This window comes from Scyliorhinus torazame, chromosome 17, assembly GCF_047496885.1.
Source record: "Scyliorhinus torazame isolate Kashiwa2021f chromosome 17, sScyTor2.1, whole genome shotgun sequence".
Classification (NCBI taxonomy): Eukaryota; Metazoa; Chordata; class Chondrichthyes; order Carcharhiniformes; family Scyliorhinidae; genus Scyliorhinus; species Scyliorhinus torazame.
The window spans coordinates 16,670,878-16,692,736 of NC_092723.1; the positions used below are offsets into that span (position 1 = coordinate 16,670,878).

General features: G+C 55.0%; 1 protein-coding gene across 3 annotated transcripts in view; it reads left to right on the plus strand.

Annotated features, from left to right (window-relative positions):
• The first annotated feature begins 20,994 nt into the window (after positions 1-20,994).
• Positions 20,995-21,859, plus strand: part of tmcc2 (transmembrane and coiled-coil domain family 2) — a 204,999-nt gene continuing 204,134 nt past the window's right edge. The window contains exons 1-2 of one of the 3 annotated variants that reach the window (XM_072480118.1): positions 20,995-21,102; positions 21,439-21,606. In XM_072480118.1, the coding sequence (XP_072336219.1) occupies positions 21,439-21,606 (168 nt within the window). In that variant the 5' untranslated portion in view covers positions 20,995-21,102. Of the gene's footprint in view, positions 21,184-21,438; positions 21,607-21,859 lie in introns of those variants that run through there. The other 2 variants (XM_072480117.1, XM_072480119.1) reach the window with 2 other exon arrangements.

A 21,859-nucleotide genomic window follows, 5' to 3' on the forward strand; every position in this document is an offset into this window, starting at 1 on the left:
TGCTGTACTAAAACGAGGCAGGGTTTGCTTGGGTAGGCTTAACATTTTTTCCTATTGACTGGTGTTTCCGAATAATAGATTTCCAGGCAGGAGCAGGTTACAGCATAACAGAATGGGAAAACAAAATGCAGGGCTACAGGAAAAAGGAGGGGAGTGGGATTGATTGGATAGTTCTTTCAAAGAGCTGGAACAGGCATGATGGGCCGAATGCCATCCTTCTATGCTGCATGTTTCGATGATTACGTGACCCAAGTCACTCATTTGTACTTCTGAGGCTGTATAAGGCTCTGGTCAGACCCCATTTGGAGTATTGCGAGCAGTTTTGGGCACCGTATCTAAGGAAGGATGGGCTGGCCTTGGAAAGGGTCCAGAGGAGGTTCACAAGAATGATCCCTGGAAAGAAGACCATGTCGTATGAGGAACGTTTGAGGACTCTCGCTCTGTACTCTTTGGAGTTTAGAAGGATGAGGGGGGATCTTATTGAAACTTACAGGATACTGCATGGCCTGGATAGAGTGGACGTGGAGAGGATCTTTCCACGAGTAGGAAAAACTAGAAGCAGAGGACACAACCTCAGATGAACCTTCAAAACAGAGATGAGGAGGAATTTCTTCAGCCAGAGGGTGGTGAATCTGTGGAACTCTTTGCCGCAGAAGGCTGTGGAGGCCAAATCACTGAGTGTCTTTAAGACAGCGATAGATAGGTTCTTGATTAATGAGGGGATCAGGGGTTATGGGGAGAGGGCAGGAGAATGGGAATGAGAAAAATATTAGCCATGATTGAACGGCGGAGCAGACTCGATGAGCCGAGTGGCCTAATTCTGCTCCTCTGTCTTATGGTCTTATTTATAGTCTTACCAGAAGAATTGATGGAATGAGGAAGACCAAAACACTGGTAAAACCCTATGAACCCAGGCCATTATAATGGCATTGAACTCATTCTGTCACTGTGAGACGGAAGCCCGGGAAATGACACTTCAGCTCCATTTCAGAAAGAGGAGGAGGAAATAAAATAATCTTGACACCAAACCCAGCAGCAGCTCTGTGGATTTGATTTCAATGTGTAATTACTCAAGGAAAAGAAACTGGAATAAATTATTAAACACCCCGCCCTTTTTTTTTTGCTGAGTTTTAAAAACTCAACAAATCCAATTAAAATTTGATCCACAAAACCAGGGAGAAACGGACATCCCATGTGAGACATTTGTAAGTGTGGGTGGAATTGTTCCCAAGTGTCAGTTCCGGCGGGGTAACAGGTGGGAATTCCGTCGACCCTGGCGGGACGCGAGGCCGACTGCAATTTTTAGGGGGAAAAGTCCCCACATGGAAAACGACGTGCCTGTGGCACCGAGTGTCTGATTCGGCTGTCCTGGGGGGGGTCATCTGCGCAGTTCTATCAAGTGGGCGTTGCATTTAAGCGGCTCCACAGCACTTGATCCCTGTCAGTGTGGAGAAACAATGTACACAAAGGCTGATGGGAGGCTCTCGAGCAAGATCACGAACCCCCCCGAGGGAAGGTCAGTGCCTCCACTGGGGACGGGGTGCAGTGCCGCAAGAAGATGAAGAATGTACTCAGGTCTGCCAGGGTAGGTTCCCCCTGTATCGTCTCTGCAATCCACCTTGCCGTCACCCCTCGGAATGTGACCTCGGCCCCACATGCTGCCGCCTCGCAGGGCCCCAGCACCTGATCTCCCACAAGCTTCCCCAGCACTCCCCTCCTTGCAACCCCTCCCGGCTCAGGTGCCATGCCCACACATGCCAAGTTTAATTGACATTTGACCCGCCAGGCAGCCAGCTAACATCATCCCCATTTGTGTTCCTGCAGGATAAGCTTGCCCACAACCTTTGCGAGCAAGCGAAGACAGACGATGGGATGCCCGAGCAGAGAATCCTGATTCCTGTCAAGGAGAGAACCCTGGAGCCCGCAGTGGAGGAGCAGGAGAGGGCTTGCACTCGGAGCGAGGTGTGCCTTGGAGAGAAAAGTGAAGAGCCACTGCACCTACATCCAGATGACCAAAATCAAGTGAGTTCTGTATATCCCGGACTACTGCCCTGGCCACTACTAATACCTTGTTCCTTTCCTTGCAGAAACGCCACTTGATCAGCCAGGCCAGCACACCAGCAGTGTCCCACCGTCCACTCTCAACACGGCCTCGGAGGAGATGTCAGAGGAGGACTCCAAAGATGCGTCACGGCAATCAACTGCACATCCGCCAACGAGGTGACACACACCTCGGTGGGTGACCTTAGCAGGCAGGCTTCTGGGTCACTCTCTGGTGAGCATCACACAGCTTCTGACTCACATCAGATGGAGACAGGGATGACCCAGGGATTGGACAATCGGAGGTCTGCTAGTTCCCTGGACGCAGTTGTGCCCCAGCCAGATGCCGTGCCTCTGGACACGTTCATCCCTCAGCTGCTTGAGATGCAACAGCAGAGCCGGGAATACCAAGAGGGGATGTCAGTAACACTCTTGCGACTGTAAGGCCAAATGGAGGAGTCCCAAAGCCTTGTGCCACAGGAGATGGTGCTGGCAATGTGTGGCACTCAGGCCAACAATGCCAAGGTGGCATCCGCAGTGGAAAGCCTGGGGTTCGAGGTCAGCTCCATGGTGGGAGAACTCCGAAGCACGCCTCAGCCCCTGAGGACCATGGCCGGGGGCTTCAAATGAATGGTTCAGGCAGTGGTGGGCCTTCAGGATTGGCAGCGCCAGACGACATTGCTGCTTCTTAGGCTCACTCCAGCTACCCCTACAGCCCATGGAGTAACCCAGGGGCCCATGAGCACCCAAAAAGAGGAGGGTCCACTGGAGCATAGCACAGTGCCTTCCATCCAAGAGATCCCAGGAGTCCTGAGACCGGGGAACTCAGACATACCAGTGCCACCCAAAAGTAGATTGTGGCCCTCTCAGACTCAGCCCTCCAGAGGACGCCCCTCCAAGGGCATCTCAGGCAACAGGGCATGGAAGGCAGCAGGCCGCCTCCACCTTTGAAGTGAAGATCGCTTATTGTCACAAGTGGGCTTCAAGTGAAGTTACTGTGAAAAGCCCCTAGTCACCACATTCCGGCACCTGTTCGGGGAGGCTGGTAAGGGAAGTGCATCCTGCGGACGCACCTAGACATAATGGGAGGGGACGCAAGGCTGAGGAATTGTAGGGGCACAGCGTGGGCACGGATGAAGTTAGGCATTAGTCGTTGGAGGACATTGTCACTTGACACATGTTGATATGTTACTAAATTATTGCTGCTCACCACCTTAACACCTCAGAATCTTTAACCCACCTCCCAGTGACAAGGCACGTTTTCCCATCGTGACACAACTGTTCTCATTGGGCCTTCATGCCGACCAGTTAGAACCTCTCAGTGCTAATGTTTCTTTTGCAGTGATTTGACTCAGGCATGATTCAGTGAACCCTGGAATCTCCCCTCAATCCCCTTCTCGAGCAAAGAGATAAAGGAATGTAACGCAGAACCTCACTCAGACATGAGCTGGGGAGTCAGCGTGCTGGCAGCAGACAGACAGAAGTCAGACATAAAGAGTAGCCGAGGAGCATCACAGACCATTCCTCACTGCGAATCGTCATCACCCTCTTGCAGTGAATGGGCAGCAGGCACTCAAGGATTTCCCAGCCCCGCCACCTGATGATTGATATCTCGGCCACCGTGTTTAGAAAGTTGAGGGCTGCTGTGACCTTGACGGCCACAGGAAGCGGACATTCTGCGCCATCACATGGCACCAGGTCTGCAAGGACATGGCACAGGTGCCACACAGTATCCTTCGTAAGGCGGAGTCTTCAAAGGCGCATGGTGTCGGACAGCTCCATAAAGGACAAATGAAGCACAGGGGGGGCGGCGGCGCGGGTGGCGCGGGGGGAGGGGTGGGGGGGTGGGGTACGTGGGCTGATGGATCCTAACTGGAAGGCGTTGCAGTCCCAGCAAAGAAGTGCCCACATTTCCTCTTGATCCCCTGCCACCAAGTTTTGAATCCTGAAATCTGAGATTTCAGCTCATTCATTGACTTTGAGGATGTGGAGAGCTGACATTGCGAAGGGTTAACTCTTGGTGGTCAATTAGTGTCACGAGCATGAGTCTTGCTTTCTCCTTCAGGGAGAGGAAGATATAACAGGCACCCTTCTTAGTCAGGCGGCGTAATTCAGAGAGCTCGGGCGAAATTCTCCGTTATCGGCGGAAAGTCCGCCGATCGGCGCAAAAAACGGCGCAAATCCGACTTGCGTCACGTCGGAAAAATGGGTCGATAGTCTCCGGCCCGAAATGGGCTAGCAGCGACGTAACGGGATCTGCGCTTGCGCAGTGGTTCACGCCGTGCAGCGTCATACGTGCTGCACGGCGTGACGGCTCATAAGGCCGCGCTGCTCCCCCCCACCCGACCGGAACACCCGACCGCAACACCCGACTGGATGGCTGGCCGTCGCTCAGCCCCGAGGTTCGAGTCACGCGATGTGGAGGCGCTCCTAGACGCGGTGGAGCAGAGGAGGGACGCCCTGTATCCGGGCACGGCCGCAGAGTTGCCCCACGCCACAGCCGGCGTCTGTGGAGGGAAGTGGCAGAGGCCGTCACCGCTGTGGCCCTGACACCACGGACAGGCACCCAGTGCCACAAGAAGGTGAACGACCTCGTCAGAGCAGGCAGGGTGAGCCTCCCCCATATCCCCCCTCCCCATATCCCCCCTCCCCCATATCCCCCATATCCCCCCTCCCCCATATCCCCCCTCCCCCATATCCCCCCTCCCCCATATCCCCCCTTCCCCATATCCCCCCCCCCATATCCCCCCTCCCCCATATCCCCCCTCCCCCATATCCCCCCTCCCCCATATCCCCCTCCCCATATCCCCCCTCCCCCATATCCCCCCTCCCCCATATCCCCCATATCCCCCCTCCCCCATATCCCCCCTCCCCCATATCCCCCCTCCCCCATATCCCCATCCCCCATATCCCCCCTCCCCCATATCCCCCATATCCCCCCTCCCCCATATCCCCCCTCCCCATATCCCCCATATCCCCCCTCCCCCATATCCCCCCCCCCATATCCCCCTCCCCCATATCACCCATATCCCCCCTCCCCCATATCTCCCATATCCCCAAGTGAATCCAGCCCTAACCTTAACCTCTGCAATGCACGCGCAACCGATGGCGTGCATTCATATACCTGCCTAACACTGTTGCCTTTTACCCCTGCCCCCCCCCCCCCCCCCCCACAGGAGAAGCGCGCACACAACAATAGGGAGCATGTGAGGACTGGAGGAGGGCCCGCTGATGAGAGGCCACTGACCGTACACGAGGAAAGGGCCCTGGAACTGGCTGGCGGACCTGAGGACCGGGAGGTTGCTGATGCAGAGGTCGGGGGCGTACTAGCGAGTGAGCCACCGACAGCCCGTCCCCATCTCCCCCCTCCCCTATATCCCCCTCCCCCGTATCACCTGATCACTGCCTGATGTCTAACGATGCATGCTTCATTGTGTATCGCAGGACCAAACGTCCAGGCACCCATCCCCGCAGATGCAGACCGCCCGCAGGATGCCCCTCGGAGACCACAGGAGACGGAGAGACCCGCACCCTCCAGCATGTGACGCCCGCAGGATGCCCCTCGGAGACCACAGGAGACGGAGAGACCCGGACCCTCCAGCATGCGACGCCTGCAGGATGCCCCTCGGAGACCACAGGAGACGGAGAGTCCCGGACCCTCCAGCATGCGACGCCCGCAGGATGCCCCTCGGAGACCACGGGAGACGGAGAGACCCGCACCCTCCAGCATGCGACGCCCGCAGGATGCCCCTCGGAGACCACGGGAGACGGAGAGACCCGCACCCTCCAGCATGCGACGCCCGCAGGATGCCCCTCGCACACCACGGGAGACGGAGAGACCTGGAGCAACAGGGAGACGACACCCCCGTCACGTGCGGGAGCGACCACCCAGCGATGAGGGGGGCAGCCACAGGCCCCCGTCACATCCGAGCCAGGACACCACTACCCAGGACACCACTACCCAGGACACCACTACCCAGGACACCACTACCCAGGACACCACTACCCGGGACAGCACTACCCAGGAAGACGAAATACCGGACAGTGAGTCAGAGTGGATGGGTGGAGACGAACCCCCACCCCAAAGTGCCATGGACTCAGAGTGGGACGAAGAGCACGACACAACGCCACTGCTGTCACCAACACCCTCCACCATCGCAGAAACACTCACCACGGTTGGGCACTTTAGTGATGAGGCGTCTGGTACACTGGTGCGCACAACACAGCCATCCCGGTACAGCAGGTGGAGGTAGGAGCAGCAGAGGGACCGGGCGGTCGGAGGGCAGCCCAGCCCAAGCGAACATCTGCCGCCCAGATGGATCCCGGGTTCCTGCAGTTACCACACCCACACATAGATCCGATGCAACCACCGACCCGGAGACGAGCAAAGAGGGTGACGGGCGGCTTGCGGCGGCTGCGGTCGCAGGTGGAGGAGTCCACCCGCGTCGAGGAGCTGGGAGTGGTGCCGGTCATGCGTGCCACCCAGGCTGACACCGCACGAGTGGCGTCCGCGGTGGAGGCAATGGGTGCGACGGTGTCAGACATGGGGAACGGTTTGCGAGGCCTGGGGCCTTCCGTGCAGGCGGCGTCTGTGGCCCAGGAAATGGCTGCCCTCTCACAGGAGGCCATGAGCCAGTGCCAGCGCCAGATGGCAGAGGCGCTCAACGCCATAGCCCAGTCTCTGCAGGCCATGGCCCAGTCTCAGCAGGCCATGGCCCAGTCTCAGCAGGCCATGGCCCAGTCTCTGCAGGCCATCGCTGAGGGCATCGGCGCCAGTGGCCATGTGCGAGCCGGCGTCGCACTGTCACAGACAGGGTTTGCCAACACCCTGGGCTCCATGGCTGCAAACCTGCAGACCCCTGTCGATACCAGCACGGGCCTCCAGGACTGGCAGCGCCAGATGTCGGGGGGGCGTCGGATGGCCAGTCCGTTCGCATCCCCCACCCATGTAGAGGCCTGGGGGCCATCGGGCACCCCGAGGGAGGAGGAGGTGGTGTGGTCCGTCCCGGCTCCCTCTGTAGGGGAGGTCCCGGTACACCGCGACACCTCGGACTCCCCCCCTTCCGTCCCAGGTGCATCGGGTGGGCAACGGGCAGGACAGGCTGGCAGCTCGCCATCCCAGTCGCCCGGGCCGCAGCCTGGCCCATCTAGGCCAGGACGCCCCAGGAAACGGCCGCCAAAGGGATCCAGTGTCAGAGGGCAGGAATCACAGGAGTCCACCTCCAGTTCTGCTGTACCGTCTGGGGAACCACGTAGACGTAGTCAAAGGGCCCGTAAGGCCAAACAATTAGACACTGAGTAAGTTGGCACGGGTGCAGGGCACAGATGAGTTTTAGGGGCTAGGGCACGTGCATGAACTCCTTTGGTTATTAAAGTCAATGTTACACCTACAGAAGCTGCCTTTGTGCTCTGTCCAAAGTGTGCGGGGGTGTCATGTACGTTGAGCGCAAGTGTGTGTGTGAGGGGTGGTCTTACCTCAGCCCCAGGTGAGTCTGCCCCCTTCCCCCGGGCAGAGGACGGGACCGTGCGCTGCAGTGTCACAGCCGTAAGCAGGGATGGTCCGGGTGGATGGTGGTACTGTGGCCATGGGTCAGATATAGTCCAACGATGTAGAGCCAGGAGCTCATCGCAGGGCGGGTTGTCATCATCCTCCATGGCCTGCGATAGACACGCGTCCACCCGCAACTGTGTGAGCCCGGCCCGTTGTGCCGCAGGTGGATCGGCAATGGGGGGGGGTGGTGTGCATGCGGGTGGGGTTGGGGAGGGGGGTAAGGGTGCTGGGTGGGTGGATGGGTGGGGGGTGTGGGTGGTCGGCTGTTGCCATGGTGTGCGGTCTGTGGCCATACTACCCGATTCCCACGCCCATCTAGTCAGTGAAGCGGGCGTCTATCAGTCTGTCCCGTGCCCGCTGGGCCAGCCGGTAACGGTGGACAGCCACCCGCCTGTGTCTACCCCGTCTGCCCTGACCATTGCCCCCATCCCCCTCATCTGGGGAGGACTGGGCCTCTTCCTGCTGCTCCTCCACTCCGCCCTCCTCTGCCTGCGGCACATCGCCCCTCTGCTGGGCTATGTTGTGCAGGACGCAGCACACCACAATGATGCGGCCGACCCTATCTGACCGATACTGGAGGGCGCCCCCAGAGAGGTCCAGGCACCTGAAACGCATCTTCAGCACGCCAAAGCACCTCTCGATCACTCCCCTTGTCGCTACATGGGCATCATTGTAGCGGTTCTCCGCCTCATTGCGTGGCCTCCGTATAGGCGTCATCAGCCACGATCGCAATGGGTAGCCCCTGTCGCCCAGCAACCAGCCCCTCAGCCGGGGATGGCGTCCCTCGTACATGCCGGGGATGGATGACCGCGACAACACGAATGAGTCGTGTACACTGCCTGGGTGACGGGCGCAGACGTGCAGGATCATCATGCGGTGGTCGCAGACCACCTGTACGTTCATCGAATAGGTCCCCTTCCTATTAGTGAACACGGCCCTGTTATCTGCAGGTGGCCGCACGGCGACGTGCACCCCATCGATCGCGCCCTGGACCATGGGGAACCCGGCAACGGCAGAGAAGCCCACGGCCCGGGCATCTTGGCTGGCCCGGTCCACGGGGAAGCGGATGTAGCGGTGCGCCATGGCATATAGGGCATCTGTCACTGCCCGGATGCACCGATGTCTGCGATATGCCGGACAGGTCCCCACTCGGTGCCTGGAATGACCCCGTTGCATAAAAGTTCAGGGCCACCGTAACCTTGACGGACACGGGGAGAGGGTGTCCCCCGCCAGTGCCACGCGGTGACAGGTGTGCCAGCAGGTGGCAGATGTGTGCCACGGTTTCCCGGCTCATCCGGAGTCTCCTCCTGCATTCCCGGTCCGTGAGGTCCTGGTATGACTGCCGGGGCCGGTACACACGGGGCGCCCTCGGGTGCCTCCGTTGCCGTGGGGCCGCGATGTCCTCCTCCCCCTCCTCATCCTGTCGGTCAGGTGTCCCTCCAGCCTGGGCGGCTGCCGCCTGCCCCTCTGCGGCAGCCTGCGCCGCCTCTCTGGCACGCTCCTCCTCCTCCTCATCCAGGGCAACATAGACATGAGCGGCTGCCACCACGGCGGCCAACATCGCTGGATGATCTGAAAACATGACGGCCTGGTGGGGGGGAGGGGAACGACGACATGTCATCATTGCCCATATCCCCTCCTCCCCCCAGCCAGGTGGCATGGACCGCATGGGTCCAACTGTTGGAGGCTGGCACCTGGCCAGGTGGACCAACTCACTTGCCCTCCCATCCCCCTCCTCGGCACGGACCCCCCCCCAACCTCCACCTCAGCACGGACCCCCCCCCAACCCCCAACCTCCACCCCGGCACGGCACGGACCCCCCCCCCCCAACCTCCACCCCAGCACGGACCCCCCCCCAACCTCCACCCCAGCACGGACCCCCCCCCCCCAACCTCCACCCCGGCACGGCACGGACCACCCCCCAACCTCCACCCCGGCACGGCACGGACCCCCCCCCAACCTCCACCCCAGCACGGACACCCCCCCCAACCTCCACCCCAGCACGGACCCCCCCCCCAACCTCCACCCCAGCACGGACCCCCCCCAACCTCCACCCCGGCATGGACACCCTCCCCCCAACCTCCATCCCATCACGGTCCCCCCCCCCAACCTCCACCCCGGCACGACACGGACCCCCCCCAACCTCCACCCCGGCACGGCACGGACCCCCCCCCAACCTCCACCCCAGCACGGACCCCCCCCCCCCAACCTCCACCCCAGCACGGACCCCCCCTCCAACCTCCACCCCGGCACGGCACGGACCCCCCCGCCCAACCTCCACCCCAGCACGGACCCCCCCCCCCCAACCTCCACCCCGGCACGGACCCCCTCCCGGCACTCCCCCGGAGCCCCGCCTACTCTAACCACCCCCCCCGCCGCACACACACACACACAACCCGAGACACACCTCTCCTCACGCAATCAGACTGCGGCCACGCCATCGCCTGCCCAGAGCCAACCCCCCAGGCCGTCACTCACCTCCACGCTGGTCGGCGTGAGCCTGGAGCACCGGGTCACGCCGATGAAAAGGATGTTTGATTCACGTCGACGTGAACGGTCATCACGTCGATGGGACTTCGGCCCATCCGGAAGGGAGAATATCGGCAGGCCGAAAATCGGCTGCCTTGCGCAGACCCATGACATTCTCCGCGGCAGCGGCGCCATTAACGCCCCGCCGACTTTTCTCCCTTCGGAGACTTCGGCGGGGGCGGGATTCACGGCGGCCAACGGCCATTCTCTGACCCTCTGGGGGGTCGGAGAATGACGCCCCTCATTACTGTCATGCCGCAGCACTTAAGTCTCCTGGACAGCTAACCCAAAGGTTGAGGCCCCCCCCCCAACCCCTCCGCGCACTCCCCCAATCGCAACCCATTCCCCCCCCCCCCTCTCTACTGTGGTAAAACACTCAAACAAAATTGACACCAAGTCCCAGACAGAGACATGAGGAAAGGTGAGCGAAGGTTTTATCAGAGGTAGCTTTTAAATAGAGAAGGAAAGAGCGGGAGAGAGGGGTTTAGGGCACAAATTACTCCCCTTGGCAATTGAAACTTGAATCCTCTTTCACAAATATGTGCATTAACAAGTACAAACTGGATGGGCCAAATGGTCTCCTCTGTTCTGTACTGTCCATTTCTATGATGTGGAGATGCCGGCGTTGGACTGGGGTGAGCACAGTACGAAGTCTTACAACACCAGGTTAAAGTCCGACAGGTTTGTTTCGATGTCACTAGCTTTCGGAGCGCTGCTCTTCATTCACCTGAGGAAGGAGCAGCGCTCCGAAAGCTAGTGACATCGAAACAAACCTGTTGGACTTTAACCTGGTGTTGTAAGACTTCGTACTGTCCTTTTCTATGACACTGAATAATAAGTGTTCACCATAACCTAATAAGAGTGCCCTCTGCTGGAGCAGTGATTTTTTTTGGGTTGCATTTCCTCCATCATTGGCTGGATTCTCCGTTCCTGAGAATAAGTGTTGATGCCGGGGCAGGATTCGTGAACATTCGCGACAGCAAAACTGGCGACGCACCTGGACCAATTCAGTGATCATTGAAGAGCTAGGCGCTACGTGGAACACAATCGATTCTCATGAAAAACGGTGTGGTATTCGCCGCAATCGCGATTGACAATCAGGAGGCTGACAAGCTGCAGCCGCTTGTAGGTATGCCCTCACAGGCAGCCGTGGACGAGAGGCACCTAGACACAGTCGTATACAGAGATGGCCCACTCCCTGTGCTCCAAGGTGCGAGTCCTGGTCGAGACCAGAGCGGGCTTCCAGGACTGGCAGCACCAGGTGGTGGGGGAGCCTTGTTAGTGCGGCAGGTATGTATCACAAAGGGGATTGCAGGTGGGAGGTGGCTGGGGGTGGAGGAGTGGGATGTGGTGCCATACCCCTGGCCAGTCCCCCCCCCCGCCCCGGTTGGTGAGCCTGGAAGTGATCAGAGAGTCCCGATCATTGGTCCTGACGCATAGGTCATGTGGCCTCCCCTGCCTGTCTGGGCCCTATGTCCTGTCCATCATCACCCTCCCCCGTATCCTCCTCGTTAGAGGAGGCCTGGAGATCATTCTCCTCTTCCACACGTCGCTCCTCTACTGCGCGATGTTGTGGAGGACGCAGCAGGCCACCATGGTGCGGACAACCCCCTCAGCATCAAACTGGAGGGCCCCTCCAGAGCGGTCAGGGCACCTGAACCGCATTTTGAGGATGCTGAAGCACCGCTCGATCACACCCCTGGTCACTGCATGGGCGTCGTTGTTTCGGGTCTCTGTGTTGGTCTGTGGCCTTCAGATAGGCGGAATTAGCCATGACCGCAGTGGCTAATCCTTGTCACCCACGAGCCAACCCCCAAGCCGGCGGGGGCATCTCGAAGAAGCCAGGAATCGTCGAGTATGCCAGGATGAAGGCGTCGTGCACACTGCCCGGGTATCAGCCGCAGATTTGCATGATGCGCAGCTGATGATCACATATCAATTGCACGTTCATCGTGTGGTACCGCTTTTGGTTGGTGTAGAGCAACATGTCATCTGCAGGTGCTCGTAGGGCGACGTGCATCCCGTCAATCACCCCCTGGACCTGGGGCATCCCAGCGATGGCAGAGAACCCTGCTGCCCTGGCATCTTGGTGGGCTTGGTCCAGATTGAAATGAATGTATTGTGTTGACCGGGCATATAGGGCCTCTATGACGGGGCGGATGCACCTCTGCACCGAGCTGTGTGAGATCCTGGACAGGTCCCCACTCAGTGCGTGGAAGGACCCTGTGGTCTAAAAGTTAAGGGCGACCATTACCTTGACAGCCTCCGGGGGTGGGGGGAGCTGTCCTCCCCCTTACCCCTGCGGTGCCAGGACGCCATGATCTGGCAGATATGTCGCACTGTCTCTCTGCTTAGCCGGAGCCTTCGACGGCATGCCCGGTCTGGCAGGTCCTCGAATGACAGGCGCTGCCAGTACACACGAGGCCTCATGTGGCGCCTCCTTGGCAGCTCCTCCTCATGGGCCTGTTGGGCAGCTGGCTCTCCACCCTCATCAGCCGATGTCCTACCTCCTCTCTCTCCCTCGCCAACTGGTGTCCTACCTCCTCTCTCTCCCTCGCCAGCTGGTGTCCTACCTCCTCTCTCTCCCTCGCCAGCTGGTGTCCTACCTCCTCTCTCTCCCTCGCCAGCTGGTGTCCTACCTCCTCTCTCTCCCTCGCCAGCTGGTGTCCTACCTCCTCTCTCTCCCTCGCCAGCTGGTGTCCTACCTCCTCTCTCTCCCTCGCCAGCTGGTGTCCTACCTCCTCTCTCTCCCTCGCCAGCTGGTGTCCTACCTCCTCTCTCTCCCTCGCCAGCTGGTGTCCTACCTCCTTTCTCTCCCTCGCCAGCTGGTGTCCTACCTCCTCTCTCTCCCTCGCCAGCTGGTGTCCTACCTCCTCTCTCTCCCTCGCCAGCTGGTGTCCTACCTCCTCTCTCTCCCCCGCCAGCCGCTTTCACGATTTGTAAAAGCACCAGTGAACCTCGCTGTGAGGAATTTGCCCCAGTGGAGGCGGAGGATCACGGAGGCTTCAGGGAATACCGCATTGGGCCTGCTAATGATATGCCAAAGGTGTTTACTGCACACGCGTTCTGGAACGCATCGATGCCGCTGCCGCCGTCGAGCCGATGAGAATCTGGCATCAGAATCGATTTTCCGCCCAATCATGTTTCCAGATTCTGGCATCGACCGACAGAGAAACCCACCCCATGTCTTTCTGATTGCTAATTTCGAGTTTAGTGCAAAACCAGCTTCAAAATCAACTTCAGGTAGGAGAAGGTGTTCAGCCCAGCTAGCTCACTTATCTGAAATGTTCTCTGGCTGCATTTCTAATGACCCTGAATCCCGATTGTTCCTGATGATGTCGACTGCATTCTTGAAACCCATTGTGGTTTCCTGTAGCCTCAGTGAACATGAGCTCATCCACGACTCTGGCTGCATGTATCCTGACTTACATCACGTCACCTTCATCCATCATCCCCGTGCTCTACAATTGCAGCAAGGGCTCCGCGTGGCGGAGGGCATCCTCCTGAGAGGAGCTCATCGTGTGATCCCAAGCCAGGGCAGGCAGACCCGCTGCAAGATCTACACAATGGACACCCAGCAGTGTCAAAGATGAAAATACTCGCCAGGAGCTATGCATGGTGGCCAGGCCTGGATGGCGAGATCGAGCAACTGGCCCAGCAATGCACCACGTGCCAGGAGCATCAGAAGCTCCTGCCAGCCGCATCACTCCATCCATGGGAATGGCCAGGCCGGCCTTGGATGCACCTACACGCAGGTTTTGCCGGTCCTTTCAAGGCTCTATGTACCTGCTGAAAGTGGACGCCAATTCCAAATGGCTAGACTTCCATCGAATGTCATCCACCACTTCAAAGGCCACTGTCGAGAAAGTACGACTCTCATTTATAATCCATGGCACCCCAGAGGTATTCGTCACGGACAATGGTATTCCGTTCACCAGTGAGGAGTTTGCACACTTTACAAACGGGGTGAGGCATACCCGGACGGTCCCACACCACCCTTCCTCAAATGGTCTGGTTGAACGAGCAGTACAGACTTTCAAGAAGGGTATGAGGAAACAAGCCACGGGATCCATGGAGATGAGGCTGGCGCGCTTTTTGTTCAGCTACCAGACCACACCACATGTTAGGAGTGGTGTGAACTGTTGATGGGTCAAAGCCTGCCGAGCATTGCCCAATATTGGTAGGAAAGGAGTCAGGAACTTCAGCGGTGGTACCGAAGCAAACGGACACAGGCAGGAGTTTCCGACCCGGGCTACGCTGTATACATCCGAAACTTCGGAGACGGTACCCGGAGGATTCCAGAGATCGTGGTGAAACAGATTAGACCGGTACGTTACTCGATAAAGTGCGGAAGCACGTGGACCACCTCTGGGGCAGGGAGTCAGCAGCAGGACAATCTGGAGGAACTGTCTTCCAGCCCCACCGGCCCATCAACAAGAGGGCCTGAGGACATTATCCCCTCGGGGCTGGAACATTGAGAAGTGTGAAGTGGAAGGTTCAGGATTCGACATGGAAACTCAGACATCCAAATTTTCAGATATCAGCCTCTCGCCAGAGAACAGTCGCAGTGGTGCCCCTAAAACAATTGATGCAAAATCGACATTCTCCAACACACCTCAGACACCCCAACCCAGCTCCACAACAGCCCGGAGGCGCAACTCCAGGCAAAAGGGAAAAGACAACTTCCTCCACTCCTTACAACAGAGGGACTTACGGACTTTGGGGGGGAGGGATGTTACAATACCCATGAGACGCACGGGCCGACCCAATTTACCTCCCCGTGGAGCTTGTGGAGTACGAGCTCCCCCGCTGACGGGCGTGTTGTGTTTGGTCCCTTGGACTTTAAGATGAACTCCCAAACACTTCGATCTGTCAAAACCAAGATTCTTTTATTCTGTCTCATGCGGTAGCATGACAATCTGATACACAGCACGTCATCATGGAGTCTTACTCCTCTTCTGGAACTTACACTTTCTGCTGACCTGTTACATGTATGTCTTATTACCCTCTATCTCTCGTGTTCCTCTGGAGATGGCCGGGTGAGCCTCTCTTTATTTCCAGGTCCCAGGTCACATGACCTTAGTCTTGAGGCCACATGGTGTATCTGTACCGCCACCCGCTGGTTGGAGGTCTCACACCATCCAACTATGATATGGCCCATAGGCATATCACCACAGGGCGGAGGCCAAAGAGTGGACTCATTAATTCCCCGAGATAAAAACCGGCCCAGGAAGGAGCCTGCATCTCTGGATGTTCAAGGCGGGATCGGACTATTGCTGTATTTCCGAGCTGTGAGTATGAAATAAACTACTTTTGACTCAGCTTTTTGGGACTTCTCATTGACTACAACAGTAAGCAAATACCTGATCTGATGTGGTCGACCTGTGATTCCAATTTCACACGACACAACTGATTGAAAATCCCCAGAGCAACACGTCCTAGGAAATCAAAAATTCCTTGTCCATCGTCCGAAAACGTACAATTATATACCTTTGGAAAATCTCCCAATCTAGGGTAGAAAGTGAAAGCCTATAAATCTGAAAGTTTTAGGCTGTTATTCATGACATGATTAGGCACTGCTTTAAATTCACCTGTAAACTCCATCTCACCCCACCAGTTAAATACCCTGTGAAAAACACACTATTAAGACTAACATATGTGGAGTTGGCTTTTTTGGCAAGGTAGCCTGTTTAGCCTAGATTGGGTTAGTGCCTTCAGGGGGGAGAGAAGCAGAAAAAAAGGATACACTTACATGCTTTTGAAAAATACAATTACCGCTGTAATAAATGTAAGAACACACACAATCATTAAACAAGACAAAATGCTGAAGAAAAGGAAAAAGACAGGAACACAAATCCCGAGAATATGCTGCACGGCTGCTTCACAACATTAACTCACTCTCGTTTGAGCATTCCATGCTGAAACTTATTTCAATCCTCTCCATGGCTATATTCATGAATAGCTCCAAATTATTAATTTATTTCATCCTCAGGGACTATTCAAATGAATCTACTCTAAGTTCTCTCACCCTACATGACACCATTTTTGTGACGACAAATGCATCAACTTTCAATGCACTGAGCTACAGATTCTGCATTCTGCCCTTTCTGCTTGCTTATACTGTACGGAACACATTGCAGCGTGTGTATCTATTTCACAGAATAAATGTGTTTCATTAATTTTTTCCAACAATTCATTATTTCTTATTTGAATGGCTTTCTTCAAATGGTATTTGTGATTATTGGAATTGCTTAATCTATATTTAAGAAAAGTATTTGGACAACTTCATAAAATATAGGCTTTAGAACTAGGCCTCAGAGGGGGTGTAGACGAATAATCCAAAGGCAGCATTCTCCGGCCCCCCAGTTTCTTGGGGGTCCGCTGTGTCTCAGCGGCGTGTTGTTTGTTGGCAATGGGATTCAATCTTCCCTCTGTTTGTCAATGGGATTTCCCATTGAAGCCACCCAAGGCTGCCGGGAAACCCATGGACGTGGATGCGCTACCAGCCGGCAGTGAAAGAGAATCCCAACAATCAGAGAATTCCAGCCCAAATGTCTCCTACAGACACGTGAACAGTAAAAGGATGTTAAAATGAGGAGTGTGACACATAGAAGCAGGGGCATGGCTGAAGTATTAAGTGAGTATCTTTCATCAGTCTTTACCAATTATGTTGCCTAAATCGTGGTGCGGGAAGGGTGGCATGTGGTACAGTGCTCAGCTCTGCTGCCTCACGGCGCCGAGGACCCGGGTGCAATCCCGGACCCGGGTCACTGTTTGTGTGAAGTTTGCACACTCTCCCCGTGTCTCCGTGGGTCTCAGTCCCCAGAACCCAAAGATATGTAGGGTAGGTGGATGGCCATGCCAAATGGCCCTTTAATTGGGCACATTAAATTTATTTTTAAAATCCTCCAATTTACGGGCCAAAGATGCCATCAGACTCTGGTCAGATCAGAGTATCCCGAAGGACAATGGATCTTGAGTGAATCACCCCAGCTGAACAGGGGTATCCTGTTCATTCCCATGAGCGAGTTTAAGTCTGAATGGAACAATGTAACTCAGGCTAGGTGTGGGCGTATACTTTTGACACAGTGCTAGCAGTTTTACCCTCAGTCTGTTAACCCCGAAATTGCCCACTACATCTAATTTCCGGATCCAATTTCCTAACATCTCCCTATCGTAACAGATGGTATTTGATCCTTCGGTTTTTAAGTCTAGAATAGAGTTCAAAATCAAAGATGGTATGGTAAACCTGGCCGAAATATCAGTTCAGCCTTAACTTCAATATTTTGACCAGTTCTGGGCATCGCACATTTAGAAAGCTGCAAAGGCATTAGGGGGTGTACAGAATAGATCCCTGAGAATAATTCCATCGACGAGGAACCTGAGTTTGGTCGATAGTTGGAGAAGCTGAGGCTGTGCTCCTTGGAGAAGAGGGGATTTGACTGAAGCTTTCAAAAGAATGAGGGATCTGGACAGAGTAGATAGAGAGAAACTGTTCCCATTGGTGGCAGGGTCAACAACCAGAAACATTGACTTAATAATTGGCAAAAGAACCGGAACTGACATGAGGAACAACTTTTTCATACAAGTGGTTTGGACCTTGAATGCACACCATCTAAATGGTGAGAGATTGCAGAGCTCCGGGATACAGATGGATCTGGGTGTCCTTGTGCATGAATCGCAAAAGGTTAGTATGCAGCAACAGCATTTATTGCAAGTGGAGCTGAATACAAAAGTAGGGAGATTATGGGCACAATCCAATGGGCACGCTGCTCCCGAAAAGCAGCGCGCCGTGACACAGCGTGGTCAACAGAAGCCAGGAGACCCCGCCTCCCGGGATCTACTCGGCTCGCAATGCCTTGCGAAATCCAATGCGATCTTGCAAGACGTTGCGATGTTAATCCCACCCATTGAGGACGGGATCACCTTTTAGCAAATCTGCATATTAAAGCGAAACAGCTAGTCTCACTTTAATGTGCAGTTTAGCGAGGTACCCGAGGCCTTGGAGGCATTGGGTGAATGTTGTTCAGTACTGGTCTCCACAAATGGGGATCAGGCAGAATGGTACTCACAGGGATCTCCCAGGGGAGTGGAGGCCCCCAGGTGCATGCCCTTTGGGCAGGGTGGTACCCTGGCACTGCCAGCCATGCAGTTCCACCTTGGTGCCAATTGGCACAGCAAAGATGGCCAGGTGACACTGCCAGCTTGCAGGAGCACTGCCATGGTGCCAGTTTAGCATTGCCAAGGTAGCATTTTCTGTGTACTCATAATTGGGCTGGAGGTGCTGCGCTTGGGGAGGGGGAGTTATGCTGATGGCTTGGGAGGTTGGGGTCCTGATCTCCTGCTGCAGTTCCAGTGAGCGCACTCCTCAGTGCACAAAACAGGGCTACATGGACAATGTTAGAAGACAGAACACCTCGGCTGTGTGTTCCCCGCTTAGGCCCCTTATCTCATGGGGGTTGCGTTTAATAGCCATCTGTTTCTCGGTACTGCAAGTGTCGGGAAACACGCGGCAAACCACGCTCACTATGGGACTTCATTCCGTTCAGTTGAATCGCAACCTGTGCTTCAGTTGTAAATGTAGTGAGACCACATCTGGAGTACTATGTATAGTATTAGTCTCCTTATTTAAGGAAGAATGTATTTGGATTGTGTAGTACCCTCAATAACGACACAAGAGTATAGAATAGTAAATGAAGGCTTTAATAAGCAGAGAACTAGTCAGTGACCGAGACCTGTGCTTACTGACTGCTACCTACAGGGCGTCACCTTATACACGGCTCCCTGGTAGGCGGAGCCGGAGGCAGAGTCCCTCAGGGTTCCAAACCTGGTCTCAAAGAGGCATCACCTACATGGTGCTAAGGGTACAGTAACCATTCATCACAGATTGGAAGCAGTTCAGAGGTGGTTCACTAGACTAATACCTGGAATGAGGTCTTATGAGGAAAGGTTGGACAGGTTGCTGCAAATTAATGTTTTGCGATTCATGCATAAGGACGCCCAGATCCCTCTGTATCTCAGAGCTCTGCAATCTCTCATCATTTACTTGATGTGCTTTTTTATTCTTTCTGCCAAAATGGACAATTTCACCATTGCCCACATTATACTCTGTTTGCCAGATCCTTGCTCACTCACTTAACCTCAATACATCTTTTTGGCTAGGCTCGTAAACACTGGAGTTCAGAAGATTAAGAGGCGACTTGATTGAAACATACATGATCGAGTGGACAGGGTAGATTTGGAAAGAATGCTTCCCCTTGTGGGAACTAGAATTAGGGGTAAATGTTTAAAAATAAGGGGTCACCCATTGAAGAAAGAGATGAGGATTTTTTTCTCTCAGAAGGTAGTGAGTATTTGCAACTCTCGTCCTCAAAAAGTGGTGGAAGCAGAGCTTTTGAATGCTTTTAAGGCAGAGGGACTGCATGACCTGTTTCCGTTGGCACATTCTTTCCAATTCATATTCTGTCACTCCTCCTCTTAAGTATCTGCTAATAGACATTTACCGACAGAGAGGTGGAACACACCCCTAAATTTCCAATTGATTTAAATCCATGCTCTGTTCGGCACTACCAATTTTAATTACTCTACCTTTTGGAGACAATGACTTTGCTGACAGGCTCCAAGCTCTGGAATTCCCCTGCAATCCTCCCTTGCTTTTAAATAGTCGTTAAAGACTTCCTTGTGGAGGCCTTTGACGCAGTGGCCCGCATCCCCTCTCTGAGATGGAAGGTCTGGTTTTGAAGTGCTACTCCAGGACTTGACGGCAAAGAAAGGTTTATTTATGACACGGCCATTCAGGTTGAACAGCAATCTGCAAATCTTCCAACAAATGCCAATGGCAGATGTGAAGAGTGGAAGAGATTCCTGGCTCACCATGTGATGGAAAGAAAATAAATAATAATAATCTTTATTGTCACAAGTAGGCTTAACTTTAACACTGCATGAAGTTACTGTGAAAAGCCCCGAGTCGCCACATTCTGGCGCCTGTTTGGGTACAGAGGGAGAATTCAAAATCTCCAAATTACCTAATAGCATGTCTTTTGGGACTTGTGGGAGGAAACCGGAGCACCCGGAGGAAACCCACGCAGACACAGGGAGAATGTGCAGACTCCGCAGACAGTGACCCAAGCCGGGAATCAAACCTGGGACCCTGGCGCTGTGAAGCCATAGTGCTAACCACTATGCTATCGTGCTGCCCATGGTAGACTCTACCGTGGAGACTCTACGATCAGTACTCCTATCTCCGGACTACAAGTGATGTATGTAAAAGTTTATGTTGTTGCAGGAATTTGGATTCCTTGGGGTGGTGGTGGGGGGGCGGGGGGGTTGCATTGGTGGTGGGGCAGGTTATCTCAGTTGGCTAGATGGCCGGTGGGGAATCAAATTGATGCCAACAGCATAGGGTTCAATGGCGTTCTGGCTGAGATAGGTTCTGGAACCAGCCTCCTGGTACCCATGGTGGCGATCGTGGGTTGGATTTGCATTTGGGCAGAGAACTGAATAAGGGAAATCTTCCTCATTGACCAATTGGGTCACCTGGTCAGGTCAAATGTCTTGATCCTCGCCCCTGTGGGATATTCTGTGTCAAAGCTGTCCCGTGAATGTTATAAATTAAAGAAAGCAATAGCATTGGAATGCCTGTGCAGTGCAGAGGAGCTCTGATAATGATGGAAGTTTCCTGCCAGTCTTCCTCTCTCTCCCCTGCCTCCACCAATGGGAGCCACCAGCTGCAACCTACCTTGAATGTGGCCCCATAAACCCTGCCCACACCTTCTCAGGCGCTTTACGCATTCGATTGGTCAGCGGGGACGTCAATCACCGCCGACTGTCACTTCCGGCCGGTGGGCAGGTTTGTTTGGAGGCGCAAAGGGGGCGGGGATTTCTGTGGTCCCGCCCCCCAGCCCGCCGACATGGCTGTCCCTCTCAGTCAGACGGCAGGGCGTCGAAGGGGCTTCGGTGATGGCGGTTAAAAAAAAGATAATGTAAATATCCATCGGCGCTCGGTTAAATCGGCAGGATTTGTAAATTGATGAAGTAAAGTGTTGTGCATTATAGCCGCGGAGGTAATTTCCCTGCTGAAAATCCAAAGGTGGTGTCGCCATGTAAATTAACCTCAGAACTCTTTAATTTATTTTGTAATTTGGGTTGGAGGATTTACTGTGGATGGGAGAGTCATTGCCCCCCCACCCTGTCACTGGTAATATCTAATTCAGGGGTTTGTCTCTTTGATTTGTGTGGGGGAAGGGGGGCGGAGGGAGCTTTATGGAATATGTACAGCAAGATCCCACTCCTCCTCTTCCCTCCCTCTTATTTTGCAGATGAAGCGGTGCAAGTCTGACGAGCTGCCCCTGGATGAGGAGCCGGGGCTGAAGCCGGCTGCCGATGCTGCACTCAGGCAGCAAGGTGATGCTGCTCCGACAGATGCTGCCTGCCCATCGCTCTCACTGCCTCCATCATCCCGCAATAACAAAACTCCAGACCTGAAGGTACAGTAATCACAAAACGTTCCTCTTCCCTCCCAGTCATGACTTTGGTGGGTTTTCTTCTTTTATAAACCCTACCTCTTCGATGGAGTTTACTTTGCCTGTCGTTGTGGGGGTACCCAATTTTGTCTGGCAGCGCTCCTGGGAAACACCTTGGGGGTGGTTTACCATGCCATAAAGGTGCTACATAAAGGCAAACCTTTAATTGCTTCTCCTTTCCACCAGACATTACTGCTTCCTGCTTTTGCCACGCTTT